At 43.9% G+C, this 15,000-nt stretch overlaps 1 protein-coding gene across 4 annotated transcripts in view; it reads right to left on the bottom strand.

The window, feature by feature from the left end:
- Window positions 1-15,000, bottom strand: part of schip1 (schwannomin interacting protein 1) — a 67,499-nt gene that overhangs the window by 8,564 nt on the left and 43,935 nt on the right. For all 4 annotated transcript variants that reach the window (XM_076282943.1, XM_076282945.1, XM_076282946.1 and 1 more), the window contains 3 exons: window positions 14,261-14,379; window positions 7,040-7,157; window positions 3,747-3,944 (listed from right to left, as the gene is read on the bottom strand). In XM_076282943.1, the coding sequence (XP_076139058.1) occupies window positions 3,747-3,944; window positions 7,040-7,157; window positions 14,261-14,379 (435 nt within the window). The remainder of the gene's footprint in view (window positions 1-3,746; window positions 3,945-7,039; window positions 7,158-14,260; window positions 14,380-15,000) is intronic.

A 15,000-nucleotide genomic window follows, 5' to 3' on the forward strand; every position in this document is an offset into this window, starting at 1 on the left:
TCCATGCTGATGTGTTGAGTATACTGTGTGTGTGTGTTGAGTATAGTGTGTGTCCCTGCTGGTGTGTTGAGTATAGTGTGTGTCCCTGCTGGTGTGTTGAGTATACTGTGTGTCCCTGCCTGTGTGTTGAGTATACTGTGTGTGTGTGTTGAGTATAGTGTGTATCCCTGCTGGTGTGTTGAGTATAGTGTGTGTCCCTGCTGGTGTGTTGAGTATACTGTGTGTCCCTGCCTGTGTGTTGAGTATACTGTGTGTGTGTGTTGAGTATAGTGTGTATCCCTGCTGGTGTGTTGAGTATAGTGTGTGTCCCTGCTGGTGTGTTGAGTATACTGTGTGTCCCTGCCTGTGTGTTGAGTATACTGTGTGTGTGTGTTGAGTATAGTGTGTATCCCTGCTGGTGTGTTGAGTATAGTGTGTGTCCCTGCTGATGTGTTGAGTATAGTGTGTGTAATTATTGGTGTGTTGAGTATAGTGTGTGTCCCTGCTGGTGTGTTGAGTATAGTGTGTGTCCCTGCCTGTGTGTTGAGTATACTGTGTGTGTGTGTTGAGTATAGTGTGTATCCCTGCTGGTGTGTTGAGTATAGTGTGTGTCCCTGCTGGTGTGTTGAGTATAGTGTGTGTGTGTTGAGTATGCTGTGTGTAATTACTGGTGTGTTGAGCATGCTGTGTGTGTGTTGAGTATGCTGTGTGTAATTGCTGGTGTGTTGAGCATGCTGTGTGTGTGTTGAGTATGCTGTGTGTAATTGCTGGTGTGTTGAGCATGCTGTGTGTGTGTTGAGTATGCTGTGTGTAATTGCTGGTGTTGAGCATGCTGTGTGTGTGTTGAGTATGCTGTGTGTAATTACTGGTGTGTTGAGCATGCTGTGTGTGTGTTGAGTATGCTGTGTGTAATTGCTGGTGTGTTGAGCATGCTGTGTGTGTGTTGAGTATGCTGTGTGTAATTGCTGGTGTGTTGAGCATGCTGTGTGTGTGTTGAGTATGCTGTGTGTAATTGCTGGTGTGTTGAGCATGCTGTGTGTGTGTTGAGTATGCTGTGTGTAATTACTGGTGTGTTGAGCATGCTGTGTGTGTGTTGAGTATGCTGTGTGTAATTGCTGGTGTGTTGAGCATGCTGTGTGCTCTTCAATGAGAGCTGTGGTTGGCTTGTGGTGGTTTGCTGCTTCCTGCTACATTTCTCAGCTCCGCCCTCACCTCAGTGGTTCGTGATACATTGTGGGATTTCTCATGCTCTCGCAGGGATGGAGAAATCCCCCTCCCTCCCTCCCTCCCTCCCTCACTCACTCTCTACCCGTGAGTCTGCGGGAGAGAGCAGCTCTGGTGTCCTCCACAAACACACACACACACACACAGCTTTTGGTTTCAGTTTGCTCTTTCAGCCGGAGCTTCACGTCCTAAGCCCTCTCGTAAGGAGCAATAAGTCACACAGTCTGAGTCTGTGTGTGTGTGTTCTGTGTTTGTGTGTGTTTTGTGTGTTTGTACTGGTGTATGTGCACATAATGCGGGTTGGGGGTGGTCTTAGTGTGTGTGTGTGTGTGTGTGTGATGACGTGATGACGTAGTGTGACTGTCATAGTTCCTCCGCCTTGGGTTTCCTTGTGCTAGGAAGCTTCTGTGGGCGATGTCAACAGTGTGTCATGTGCTAGCAGAGAGTGTGTGAGAGTGTGTGAGAGTGAAGATGTGGGGGTGGGGAGAGTGTGAGATTGAGACAGAGAGAAGGAGAGAGAGGAAGAAAGAGAGAGGGACAGAAGAGTTGAGTGACAGAAGGAAAGTGTGGTTTGTGAGTGTGGGGTTATAGTCTCGATGTTGTGATGCGTAATGCGTATTGTATATTGTATCTTGCCTGTGCCTGTTGAGGTGTCCATGACCATGGCAACCTTGACAGGGTTAGGCGGACTTGCACAACCTTATCCCACCCATAGTGTTCTATTTACCGCAAATATCCTTACTGTATTTATATTTCTACATAGCCATATCTTACTGCTCTGTTTTTATTCTTTATATGTTAAGTGAGTGTTGTACTTTGAGAGCAAAGATTAACCGGAAACAAATTCCTCGTTTGGTTACGCAAACCTGGCCAATAAAGCCGAGCCTGTGTCCCAACGTAATGCATTGCTGAGTTGAGCTCGGTTATGATTACGTCTTTCATTTCATCTCCAAGATCTAATCCTAAAACGAAATACTTGATCAAAAATCAACTGTCAACATAACTAGCCTGCTACTGTCTGAGGTCAGAGGAAGAATGGGTCCCCATCCCTGCGTCCTTCACAGGTCCTCCACAGGTGCCACTTGAGGGGTCATTTTCTGACTCTCTGTGGGCAAAAGCTATCCATTCCATCACAGTTTCCCTTTGTTTGGGAGGAATGGAGCTTGTCACATTCTTCACCTTTTTTTTAACTCATTTGCAAAAGGTTAGAATATCAATTTGTAGTTTCTTCTTTTACAAATGGACTGTTCCAGAGACAGCACACATCTGGGAAATACTCAGAGATAGTAAATCAAAACCAAAACAACCACAAACCAGGGTTCCTACGAGTCCAGATGACAGACTTGTGAAAGTGACACTTGGTGACTACACACGGTAAAAAAAGACTATGTGTAACAAACTTGAAAAAAGTCCTCAATCAAGCTCAATCAAGTCAAGTCGTGGAAGCGATGAGATGAGTTGACTGGGTTATGTTTAGTACACTTATCCATTGTGTATGAGTTGACTGGGTGATGTTTAGTGCACTTATCCATTGTGTATGAGTTGACTGGGTTATGTGTAGTGCACTTATCCATTGTGTATGAGTTGACTGGGTGATGTTTAGTGCACTTATCCATTGTGTATGAGTTGACTGGGTGATGTGTAGTGCACTTATCCATTGACCACAGACCTGGTCAGGCATAGGGCACAAGCAGCAAAGGAGACCAACTGGCTGTTGAGGAGTGATCACAGGGATGTCATCGCATCTCTCTCTCTCTCTCTCTCTCTCTCTCTAACATGGAGATTAAAAGACAAAGTCTCTCTCTTTCTCTCTCTCGCTCTCTCTCTTTCTCTCTCTCTCTTTCTGTCTATCTCTCTCTCTCTCTGCATATGACCTTTATTCAGTGGAGTTGAAAGCGTGGGGTTTATTCAGTGGAGTTGAAAGCGTGGGGTTGAAAGTGTGGAGTTGAAAGCATGGGGTTGAAAGTGTGGGGTTGCCATTTTGTTTGAAATAGCTGCGGTTTCTTCCATGGGTTGTGCTGTGAAGTCTCTGGCTTTGAGTTTTATCCACTCTGGCATGTAGGCACCAGGCCCAGCGCACACACACACACACACACACACACACACACACTGGCCAGACCCAGAGTCCAGGCCATAAATAATACACACACCTGGCTGGCCTACAGCTCACACACCTGGCTCTATTTTTATTATTTTCGCTGAGTCGCTGAACAAGCACGAGGAGGGGAGAGGGGTGGGGTCTGTGTGAATGACTAGGTGTGTGAGCAAGAGTCTCTCTCTTTCTGCATGCGTGTGTGTGTGTGTGTGTGTGTGTGTGTGTGTGTGCGTGCGTCTGTGTGTGTGCATGCGTCTGTGTGTGTGTGTGCTTGCGTCTGTGTGTGTGTGCGTGTGTGTGTGTGTGTGTGTGTGCGTCTGTGTGTGTGTGTGTGTGTGTGTGTGTGTGTGTGTGTGTGTGTGTGTGCGTGCGTCTGTGTGTGTGTGTGTGTGCGTGCGTCTGTGTGTGTGTGTGTGTGTGTGTGTGTGTGTGTATGTTGTCCTCTCACCAGGTCGGCGACGGGGGACTTCTTGCGGTTCTGCTTCTCCACCTCCACCTGCATCTTGGCCATGGGCTTAGCCATGGCGAGGGCCAGCTTGGCCTCGGCCTGCAGCTTCCTCTGGCGGCTCACGAAGTCCATGTCCTCCAGAGGCTCCGAGTCCTCCTCTGCCGTGTCCCGGTCCGAGTACGACGAGCTCTGCTTACTCTGGACCAGAGAGAGAGGGGGATGGAGAGGGGGAGAGAGAGAGATAGAGAGAGGGATGGCGAGAGGGAGGGGGAGAGAGATAGAGAGGGGGGGAGGGAGGGAGGGTTGGATGGAGGGATGGAGAGAGAGAGATAGAGAGAGGGGGGGAGGGAGATAGATAGAGAGAGGGGGGGAGGGAGGGAGGGAGAGGGAGGGAGGGTTGGAGAGAGAGAGAGAGAGAGAGAGAGAGAGAGAGGGAGAGATAAAGAGAGAGAGAGAGAGAGGGAGGGAGAGAGAGAGAAATATTATACACAAAAGCATCATCAGAGTTACAGGTCCAGGGTGCTGTCAGGACATGTTCAATGTGTTTAACGTACAGTATACAATGCCACGTACATGGCAAAAACATCAGATATTACACTATACAGGTGGGTCTCAAAAAGTGAATATTTCATATATTCTAGATGAATTACATTTGGAGTGAAATATTTCAAGGCTTACGGCTCATGAAAAACAAAAATCTGTATCTCAAAATATTAGAATAAAGTCATATTTACAATGTGACCACATCACATCACATGACGTCTGTTTTGTGAATGTCTAACTTGCACAAAGTAAATGTCAAATTTCATACGCAACCTAATATGAGGAATACAAGAGGAAGTTATCTGAAAATTCAGTTTCATTTCCTGTCTGAACCTGCTTCGATTAGGTTGTTAAGCGAGATTTTGCTGTCTGCCCTGAGACATACATCTGGGAGGAAGCATTACGCTGACTTGTAAAGAGAACATCAGCTCTAACTGAAAAGGCCAAATCAAATGTGCTCACGTGAAGAAATGATACAACCTCCTCCCCTCTCTAAGCACCATCAGTCAAAGCCATTATAATTGGTTAAGTCATTATAATTGGTTAAGTCATTGGAATTGGTTAAGTCATTAGAATTGGTGAAGTAATTAGAATGGTTAGGTCATTAGAATGTTTTTTGTACCTCCACGCATGGGCAAATACTATAGTAATAAAATAAAAGAAGTAAGCACACGCTAAAATCATAATTCAATCACATTTCCCCCAGAATCACGCAAACAGCCCCTGTGATAGGAATACATACAGTACACACACAGAATGAGAAATGCAAGGGAATGGACTTGAATGGGCCACAACTAAACATCAAATAGCTAGATGCTCGTTGTTTGTGTGTGTGAACGATGTGTGTGCTCGATGTGAGTGTGCAGGTTGTGAATGTGCAAAGTCCCTATCATATATATGAGGAATGCTCTATGCCTCAGTGGCTAAGGAAAGATGGTCTTTAGTGGATATCCATTCACAGTGAGAAAGGCTGGTGAAGTCCACATCACCCAGTAAAGTCATCTTGTCGCTTTGAGTTTGTGTGCACAGTCACATTTGTAATAAACGTCTTGCTTTGACTTAACTTATTCACAGCTACAAGACTTGAAAGGGTTTAGTATGAGTGAGCTAAAACAACGCTTTACAGTTTTCACATAGATACATAAATACAGGAGCGTTTAGTATGAGTGAGCTAAAACAACGCTTTACAGTTTTCACATAGATACATAAATACAGGAGCGTTTAGTATGAGTGAGCTAAAACAACGCTTTACAGTTTTCACATAGATACATAAATACAGGAGCGTTTAGTATGAGTGAGCTAAAACAACGCTTTACAGTTTTCACATAGATACATAAATACAGGAGCGTTTAGTATGAGTGAGCTAAAACAACGCTTTACAGTTTTCACATAGATACATAAATACAGGAGCGTTTAGTATGAGTGAGCTAAAACAACGCTTTACAGTTTTCACATAGATACATAAATACAGGAGCGTTTAGTATGAGTGAGCTAAAACAACGCTTTACAGTTTTCACATAGATACATAAATACAGGAGCGTTTAGTATGAGTGAGCTAAAACAACACTTTACAGTTTTCACATAGATACATAAATACAGGACCACACAGGTACAAGGTTACATAAACAGAGGAAAAACACAACAGGTATTAACACAGGAACAATGCAGCAGACACAACTAGAGCTTCTTTCCTGCGGCTGTCACCCTACTGAACTCTAGCTCTGCATCCCGGTGACAACCAACCAAGGTCTCAAGGTCACAGAGCAATGTTGCTCTTCACTGTTCCTCATTATTGTGGTTCTGACATATGCCTATTGATATTGGGCAACAATGTCTTAGTTGGCAAAGCTTTCCAAACTTTTCAAACTGTGCCCGTTTTCTGTATTCTGCAGCACTAGGCTTTGAAAGTCTCATTCATGACTGTTATTTAACCAGTATCACTGATGATGAATGACTTGCTCCCGCATAAACTGTCTGTGGCATTATTTGACAATCAAAGTTTTCAATGTTGTAGCCTATAGCTCGCCACGCTGTGGCGGCCCTGGTGGTTTGGCGGCCTGGGCAGCTGCCCAGATGACCCATGCCTTCAGCCGGGCCTGCTCTCAGACAATGGCAGAGCTGCCGTTTGTCATGTTATGAGGCTATGGGCCATCAAAATGATTTCCGAAACCTCTGTGTGGTGTATACTTGATGCTTTGGTGCATGTGGTGGATGGGTAGCTCACCATAGGAGAGAGGGGCGTGGCCTATCCAATTCTAATGGCTTTGACTGATGGTGCTTAGAGAGGGGAGGAGGTTGTATCATTTCTTCACGTGAGCAAAACGCACAGAAAATGGAGAGCACATTTGATTTGGCCTTTTCAGTTAGAGCTGATGTTCTCTTTACAAGTCAGCGTAATGCTTCCTCCCAGATGTATGTCTCAGGGCAGACAGCAAAGTCTCACTTAACAACCTAGTGTTACCTAATCGAAGCAGGTTCAGACAGGAAATTAAACTGAATTTTCAGACTCACCATAGGAGAGAGGGGCGTGGCCTGACTCACCATAGGAGAGAGGGGCGTGGCCTGACTCACCATAAGAGAGAGGGGCGTGGCCTGACTCACCATAGTAGATAGGGGCGTGGCCTGACTCACCATAATAGAGGGGGTGTGGCCTGACTCACCATAGGATAGAGGGGCGTGGCCTGACTCACCATAGGAGAGAGGGGCGTGGCCTGACTCACCATAAGAGAGAGGGGCGTGGCCTGACTCACCATAGGAGAGAGGGGCGTGTCCAGGCTCGTCTCTGTCTTGCTGTCATCTGCATCGCTGTCTTTATCGCTGCTGCTGTCGTTCACAAAGCAGATCTGGAGGTTCATCCCACTCTGCAGCCTGAGGACACACACACGGACACACACACACACACACAGGAGAACCCATGAAGTTACCCATAGTGCGACAGCTCAAATTCACTTCAGCAACAACTGCCATCCCTTACAGTTAAATTTGACTGGCATAGCAGTCGCTTTTATCTTAAGCGACACAGACCTGGGTGGGTACTGAACCCAGGTCAAGCGATCGTCAGGCGGTGACATTAGTGCTGCACCACCATGCCTGTTTAAGTATTAAATCTGCGTGAAAGCAACAACTGACATAGTGACACACCAGTATTAAACTGATGTTGTCATGGAAATTACTTTAACAGCCCCCTGTGCCACTATGCTAACTGCTCCCCCCATTGGGGTTCACCTCTGTGTTCCCCGGGTCCTATGTTCCCCGCTCGGGGTTAGGGCTAGGTTTTTTTTTAAAAAAAGGGTCCTATGTCCTATACAAAGCGGGGAACATACGCTCATATTGTCCATTGAGTTCATATTGGTAGGGGCAACACACCTGTAAATGAATGGAGACTTATGATGAGCTGAAAGAGTTTGGGCTATAAAGTACTCAAACTCATAAATATTTCAAGCGATGGGCATGAATTATATTTCATAGTTAAAGGTAGATAAACTACATGAAGACAAACAAACAAACAAAAAATAACACTATTTACATGGAGGAAAAATAAATATTTTTATTTTCATTTAATTTCATATTAATTTGCCTTCAATTCACAACAAAACCATGGTTAACTGACATGAAATTAGCCTTGCCACACTAGTCACTACTATTAGCCAACTCCAAATTTGTTCTCTACAAGTAGTCCATGAGCCACAGGGGGTCGTCACTACCACTTGGGGGGGCAAATTCTCACTATATTTTTCTGAAAGCTACATATCTCTGGAGTATAAAATGGTATGATAGCAAGTTGGATCTTGTAGCTTTGTGGCTGTACAGGCCTTCAAAGTTGACCTCTGATTTGAAAAAAAAGGAAATTCCGCCTATTGGCTTTTTTTGTTAAAACACTCATAAGAGCTCAGAAAATAATCCAAATCTTATTATTACTGATGCATATGTGGTGTTTGATGTTGGCATACATATTTTGACTCATTATGTGATTTTGCTCTTCATTTTGGTTGATAAAATTCAAGATTTATGTGCAAAAAAAGCTAATTTGAGTTTTCAGAGCAACATGTTATGGCAATACCTGAATGCAGACCTTATTGATAGTAAATAGTAAATAGCATAGCAATGCAGACCTATGTAATCATTTGTATTTCAAGTCTCTGCTGGGAGGTAGGAAGGTAGAAATACATTGATTAATGAGGTAGTGGGCATTTCAATTAGTGCTGCAACACGTTGTGTCTCTGAAAACGTAGATTTGCACATTATTACACATAAATTTTGAATTTTATCAACCAAAATGAAGGGCAAAATCACATAATGATTAAAAATATGTATGCCAACATCAAACACCACATATGCATCAGTAATAATAAGGTTTGGATTATTTTCTGGGCTCTTATGAGTGGTTTAACAAAAAAAAGCCAATAGGTGGAATTTCCTTTTTTCAAATCAGAGGTCAACTTTGAAGGCCTGTACAGCCACAAAGCTACAAGATCCAACTTGCTATCATACCATTTTATACTCCAGAGATATGTAGCTTTCAGAAAAATATAGTGAGAATTTGCCCCCCCAAGTGGTAGTGACACGCCCCTTTTTGGGCCTGTGGCTCATGGACTAAAGCCTTTATAAGACTGCCAAATACAACAGCAAAAAACATAAAGTGCGATTTTACATGTACAAGGCATCCCCATATGTTGAGAAGGCGCAACAATTTGTACAAAGCCCACAGGGTCTGTTTTCCGCTAATTTCCACTCTGAGACACCTGTTTCTCCATTGGCCTCCAGTGATTTAGCGCTGGATTGTTGCCCTCAACAATATGGCGGTGCCGTTGACATACGTTCTGGAGTCCAATGCGGCATTGTATCTATGGGTACGCTCCCCTGCATTGCTAAATTTGAAACCAATATGCTAACAGTTGCATTGCTACATCTGAAACCACTATGCGAAGAGTTATATTGCTAAATCTGAAACCACTATGCTAAGAGTTATATTGCTAAATCTGAAACCACTATGCTAAGAGTTATATTGCTAAACCTCTGACTTGAAGAGACACCCGGCCTTTCGTAGCAACAGCTATTAATGTGACTATACCTATGGCTATAGTTGGCTAACTAGTGGTTTGTATTTGGGTGGCATTTCGGGGAACAACAAACACTTCACTGAGCAAAACATGCAAACCAAGCTTTCACGTGATGACCCAAACAAATCGACACTAAACCTGGTCAACCATGAGCAGTAGGGGAAACACTGAGCTTGACCGACCCTCTGGATTGTGGCTTGTGAAACCACAGGGACTGACCCCAGGGAGCTGTTCCTTACATGTGAACGGTGAGGCCTGCTATCGCTCCATAGAACACAAACGCAAAGTAGAACACAAGTAGAACACAAAACGCCAAGTTTGACCTGGCTTAAAATCCTCTACGTTGAAAAAGAGATGTAGGCCTATTGGCCAAAATAATTAGGATATACTGTGCTTGCAACATTTGCAGGTGAAATGTCCTTGTTTTGTTGGAAATAGGCTACTACTTAAAATAATCTAATAACTGTAAACTGAAAGGGACATTTCAACTTACAACTAGAAGAATGATCTTGTCAGACCAAAAACACCAAGCCTGGATATTTCCTTGATTTAATATTATTTTATTGTTTAAAGACTTCACATTTGGCAGAGAGTGCAGGCACCAGGCACGCAGGGATGGACATTGGCACCAGCCACCAGCCAAATGCTGTGAAAGTGTGAAAGTGGCTGGGAGATTTCAGCTAGGCAATATATAATGACTTATACTATTGAATGGCTAGTCAATTTGACAATTTATTTGTTTGTTTGTTATTTATTTATTGTTATTTATTTGGTACATCCCTGCAATCCACCCCTAAGGGTCTCGGTCCCTGTCACTCTCTCACTCTCTCTCTCTCTCTCTCTCTCTCTCTCTCTCTCTCACACACACACACACAGCAGCCAGCTTGGTCTGGTTGGTGAAATCAGTCCCTGCCATTCTATTATATGTACAAATTCATGAACACATGGGGTGATATATTTATTTATATTTATATATATTATATTTATTTATATGCTATCATCATACTAATGTCGTTGAGGGTTGAATAAATAACAACCATAACTGTAATCATATAAACATAGTGCATTAGTATAGAAAATAATAATAAAATAAAATATTCAACAACTTGGATGTGCAACATTTCTATGTCTGATCTGCTTTCTGTGTATGCCTTTGTGTGGCTGTATGACCTTAGTTTCATCATGTGATCTACAATATTCAAACCAAAACATCTGCACTCTGGACTAAGCTATGACACTAAACTTGGATGTGCAACATTTGCATGTCTGGTCTGGTTTCTGTGTATGCCTTTGTGTGGCTATTACCTCAGTTTCAACATGTGATCAACAGTATTTGCACCCAAGAGTCACATGGACATGTCCCCCTCAAAGTTTATTATGATTATGGCCGTTATCCTGGGTAGCCTAAAGGGGCGATCGCGTGAATTAAGCAGTGGCTAGGATTTCGTTGTGCTGTCCCTGAGATGTGGATTTAGGAAGGGAGAATTCATTTGAACTGAAGGGTATATTGTGATCTGGCAGGAAACAAGAACAAGAGATAAAGAGAGAGAAAGAGGGAGAGAGAGAGAGAGAGAAAGAGAGAAAGAAAGAGAGAAAGAAAGAGTAAAATTGGGGTGTTGGATGAAGGGATGCAAAAGACACCCCATCCTTACATGTACCTGTCCAATGGCCCCTAAATGAAGAGCATGTGTACAGGAAAGCTGGCGGTCAGAGCTAGTTGACCCAGAGTGACCCAGAGGGAACGCACACTCTGAGAAAGCACCACATGATGCAGTGGTAAAGAAATGATGCAAGGACCTGACCAAGGCTACATGGACAGGGGGACACACACACACCTCAAATAGTTTCGCTTGCTGCTCTCATCACGCAAGGGGGACCTGGACAAGCAGCTCACACACTCTCAAATCACCACTGTGTGTTTTTTTATCTTCATCTTATGACAAATTGGTCCAACTCTTGGACTCTTGATGAGGCAGAAGTAGCCAGGTCCACTTTCACAAAAGGGCAATGGTCACAGATATCAAATCCCCCAAGATTTACTGTAAAACTCAGCTTAGGGAATTTCCAACCGTTCGTTAATCCAGCTTGCCTATGGCCTTGTGGGTCATTTCAGAGATGTCTGCTACAGATAACGGCGTTAAGACATAGATACAGATCTCGGCTATAGATAACAGCATTAAGACACACACAGATACAGATCTCTGCTACAGATAATGGCTCAAGACACAGATACAGACCTCTGCTACAGATAATGGTGTTAAGACACACACAGCTATGAACCTCTGCTATAGATAACGTCATTAAGACACAGATACAGATCTCTGCTATAGATAACGGCATCAAGACACGCACAGCTATGAACCTCTGCTATAGATAACGCCATTAAGACACAGATACAGATCTCTGCTATAGATAACGGCATCAAGACACACACAGCTATGAACCTCTGCTATAGATAACGCCATTAAGACACAGATACAGATCTCTGCTATAGATAACGGCATCAAGACACACACAGCTATGAACCTCTGCTATAGATAACGCCATTAAGACACAGATACAGATCTCTGCTATAGATAACGGCATCAAGACACACACAGCTATGAACCTCTGCTATAGATAACGCCATTAAGACACAGATACAGATCTCTGCTATAGATAACGGCATCAAGACACACACAGCTATGAACCTCTGCTATAGATAACGCCATTAAGACACAGATACAGATCTCTGCTATAGATAACGGCATCAAGACACACACAGCTATGAACCTCTGCTATAGATAACGCCATTAAGACACAGCTATGAACCTCTGCTATAGATAACGGCGTGAAGACACAGATACAGATCTCTGCTATAGATAACGGCATCAAGACACACACAGCTATGAACCTCTGCTATAGATAACGCCATTAAGACACAGATACAGATCTCTGCTATAGATAACGGCATCAAGACACACACAGCTATGAACCTCTGCTGTAGATAACGCCATTAAGACACAGCTATGAACCTCTGCTATAGATAACGGCGTGAAGACACAGATACAGATCTCTGCTATAGATAACGACATAGATACAGGGCAGGGCTGCTGTAATGAGCCCTGTAACGACCCCAATCATTCAACCGTTTTGCAGGTGGAACTATGAATAAATTATCCAGCAGTCGACTTATGAATGTTTTCAAGCTTATTCAGGCCTGTACAGTGCTGCTGTATTTAAAATATTTTCTTATTTAGCTGATTACAAATTAATTATTACAGTAGGAAATATATTTCTGGGCAAAAATCTTAAAACACTGAAAAATGTTGTAGTTGTTTTGTTGTTTGGGGAAGTCCTGTATGTCTTCCCTGAATACACAACCTTTACCCTCAATAGAGCTGACACACACTCTTATCTGTGACCTTCAGTATGTCAGACGCCAGGGCTGTGGTGAGTGTATGTGGTCAGACACACTTTGTGGTGGGTGCCCAAGCACTTGCACACGCGCGCACACACACACACACACACACACAACTCTGCAGTTTCGATTTCTCATCAATGACAACCCTCCCTCTCTTTCTTCCCTCTTTTCATTCTCTAACACTCACTCCATCCGTCTCTCTCTGTCTCCCCTCTCACTCACACTTTCTCAAACACACACTCTCTCTCACCCATCTGTCTCAAACACACACAAACACACACTCTCTCGCCCCCAATCTCTCTCTAATCTTACATTAGCAAGGTAATCAAAAAAGCAACCAAGCTATCGAATGACATCAAAGTAAAATCCCCCCTGCCCTCCCCTGCCCTCCGCCCTCCTCCTCTGAGGCGTTTCTGACTTGCTTTCAGGGAAGTGTGTGTGTGTGTGTGTCCCACTCAGATCAGACCCAAAATGCTGCCGTGTGTCTGGAACCAGGGGGGGGGGGGTCGCGAGTCAGCACTCACAGCCAGTAATGCACACAAAGGCCAAAGGCCATCAATTCCAAGAGTGTGTGTGGAGGCAAGTGCCGGTCACTCCATGGGCCTACGGCTGTGTGTTTCCGAGAGTGTGTTACGGCCATGCTGAGATGCAGCTGAGCATGTGACCCTGATGATTCACACACACACAGACAACATATAGACAACAAGCTGCGGCCACTTTCAGGAAAATAGGGGGAAAATAGCGTGATAGGCAAAAGGAACTTGACTGATTTATGAGAATTAATGCTGGGCAGCAATAAGTGTGGGTAGTGGTAGCGTTGTGGTTAACGAGCTGGGCTAGCATGCAGTAGCATAAAAAACTGTGGCTTCAATTCCCAGCTTCCACCATTGTGCCCTTGAGCAAGGCACTTAAGCCCTAGTCGCTCTGGAGCCAGGGGCCCTGTGAAATAATGTACATGTGTATGTCTCTATGGATAGAATTGTCTGCTAAATGACTAAATGTACATACAGTATGTATGCTAAATGACTAAATGCAAATGTGAAGTCACCTCTTAGTTCCCCTCTAGGCAACATGGGTATATAAACATGCACAAAATGGAAATGTACTTCCAGAACCTGAGCCGTTGTGGGTGGTCACTGTTGAGCTGTAATGCCCCATGGCTCAAGCTGTATAACACAATAATGTTGAAATGATGTAAAAAAAACATGCACAAAATGGACACAAGTCTTTCATTTGACCACTTAGTAGAGTCCAGACACCACACTGGTCATAATCAGCTATGATTTTGAAAACTGCTTTACCCTATTTAGATGTTCTCTCTGATATTGAAATTGCTCAGAAAGAAAACACACACACCACAAATAAATTAATCAAAATAACGTAAGCTCATCAGCATACACACAGTCTGAATGATAGACAGTCAGAAAGCCAGACACACACACACACACACACACACACACACACACACACACACACACACACACACACACACACAGTGCTGTACAGACCGTGATGACAGGCTGGGCTTGCCACTCTTGCTGCAGCTGGTGTAGATGCCCGGTCCATCGTCGAAGAAGCTGCCCAGAGCAAGCTTCTGCCGGATGGACTCTCGCTCATTCTTCTGGGCCTGCCACAGGAGAGAAGCACAGGGAGACAACAGTGAGTATGTGTGTGTGTGTGTGTGAGTATGTGTGTGTGTGTGTGTGTGTGTGAAGAAGAGAACAGAAAAAACACTCCAACATGGGGCTGCTTATAGTACACTACGCACTCCAACATAGTACACTACGCACTCCAACATAGTACACTACGCACTCCAACATAGTACACTACACACTCCAACATAGTACCCTACACACTCCAACATGGGGCTTCTTATAGTACACTACACACTCCAACATAGTACACTACGCACTCCAACATAGTACACTACACACTCCAACATAGTACACTACACACTCCAACATAGTACACTACGCACTCCAACATAGTACACTACACACTCCAACATGGGGGTGCTTAAAGTACACTACACACTCCAACATAGTACACTACACACTCAAACATGGGGGTGCTTAAAGTACAATACACACTCCAACATAGTACACTAAGCACTCCAACATAGTACACTACACACTCCAAGATGGGGGTGCTTAAAGTACAATACACACTCCAACATAGTACACTAAGCACTCCAACATAGTACACTACACACTCCAACATGGGGGTGCTTAAAGTACACTACACACTC

This window comes from Alosa pseudoharengus, unplaced genomic scaffold (genome assembly GCF_046254945.1).
Source record: "Alosa pseudoharengus isolate Yale_2024_CS ecotype anadromous, Long Island Sound unplaced genomic scaffold, YU_APseudo_1.1 YU_APseudo_1.1_scf_13, whole genome shotgun sequence".
Taxonomy (NCBI): Eukaryota; Metazoa; Chordata; class Actinopteri; order Clupeiformes; family Clupeidae; genus Alosa; species Alosa pseudoharengus.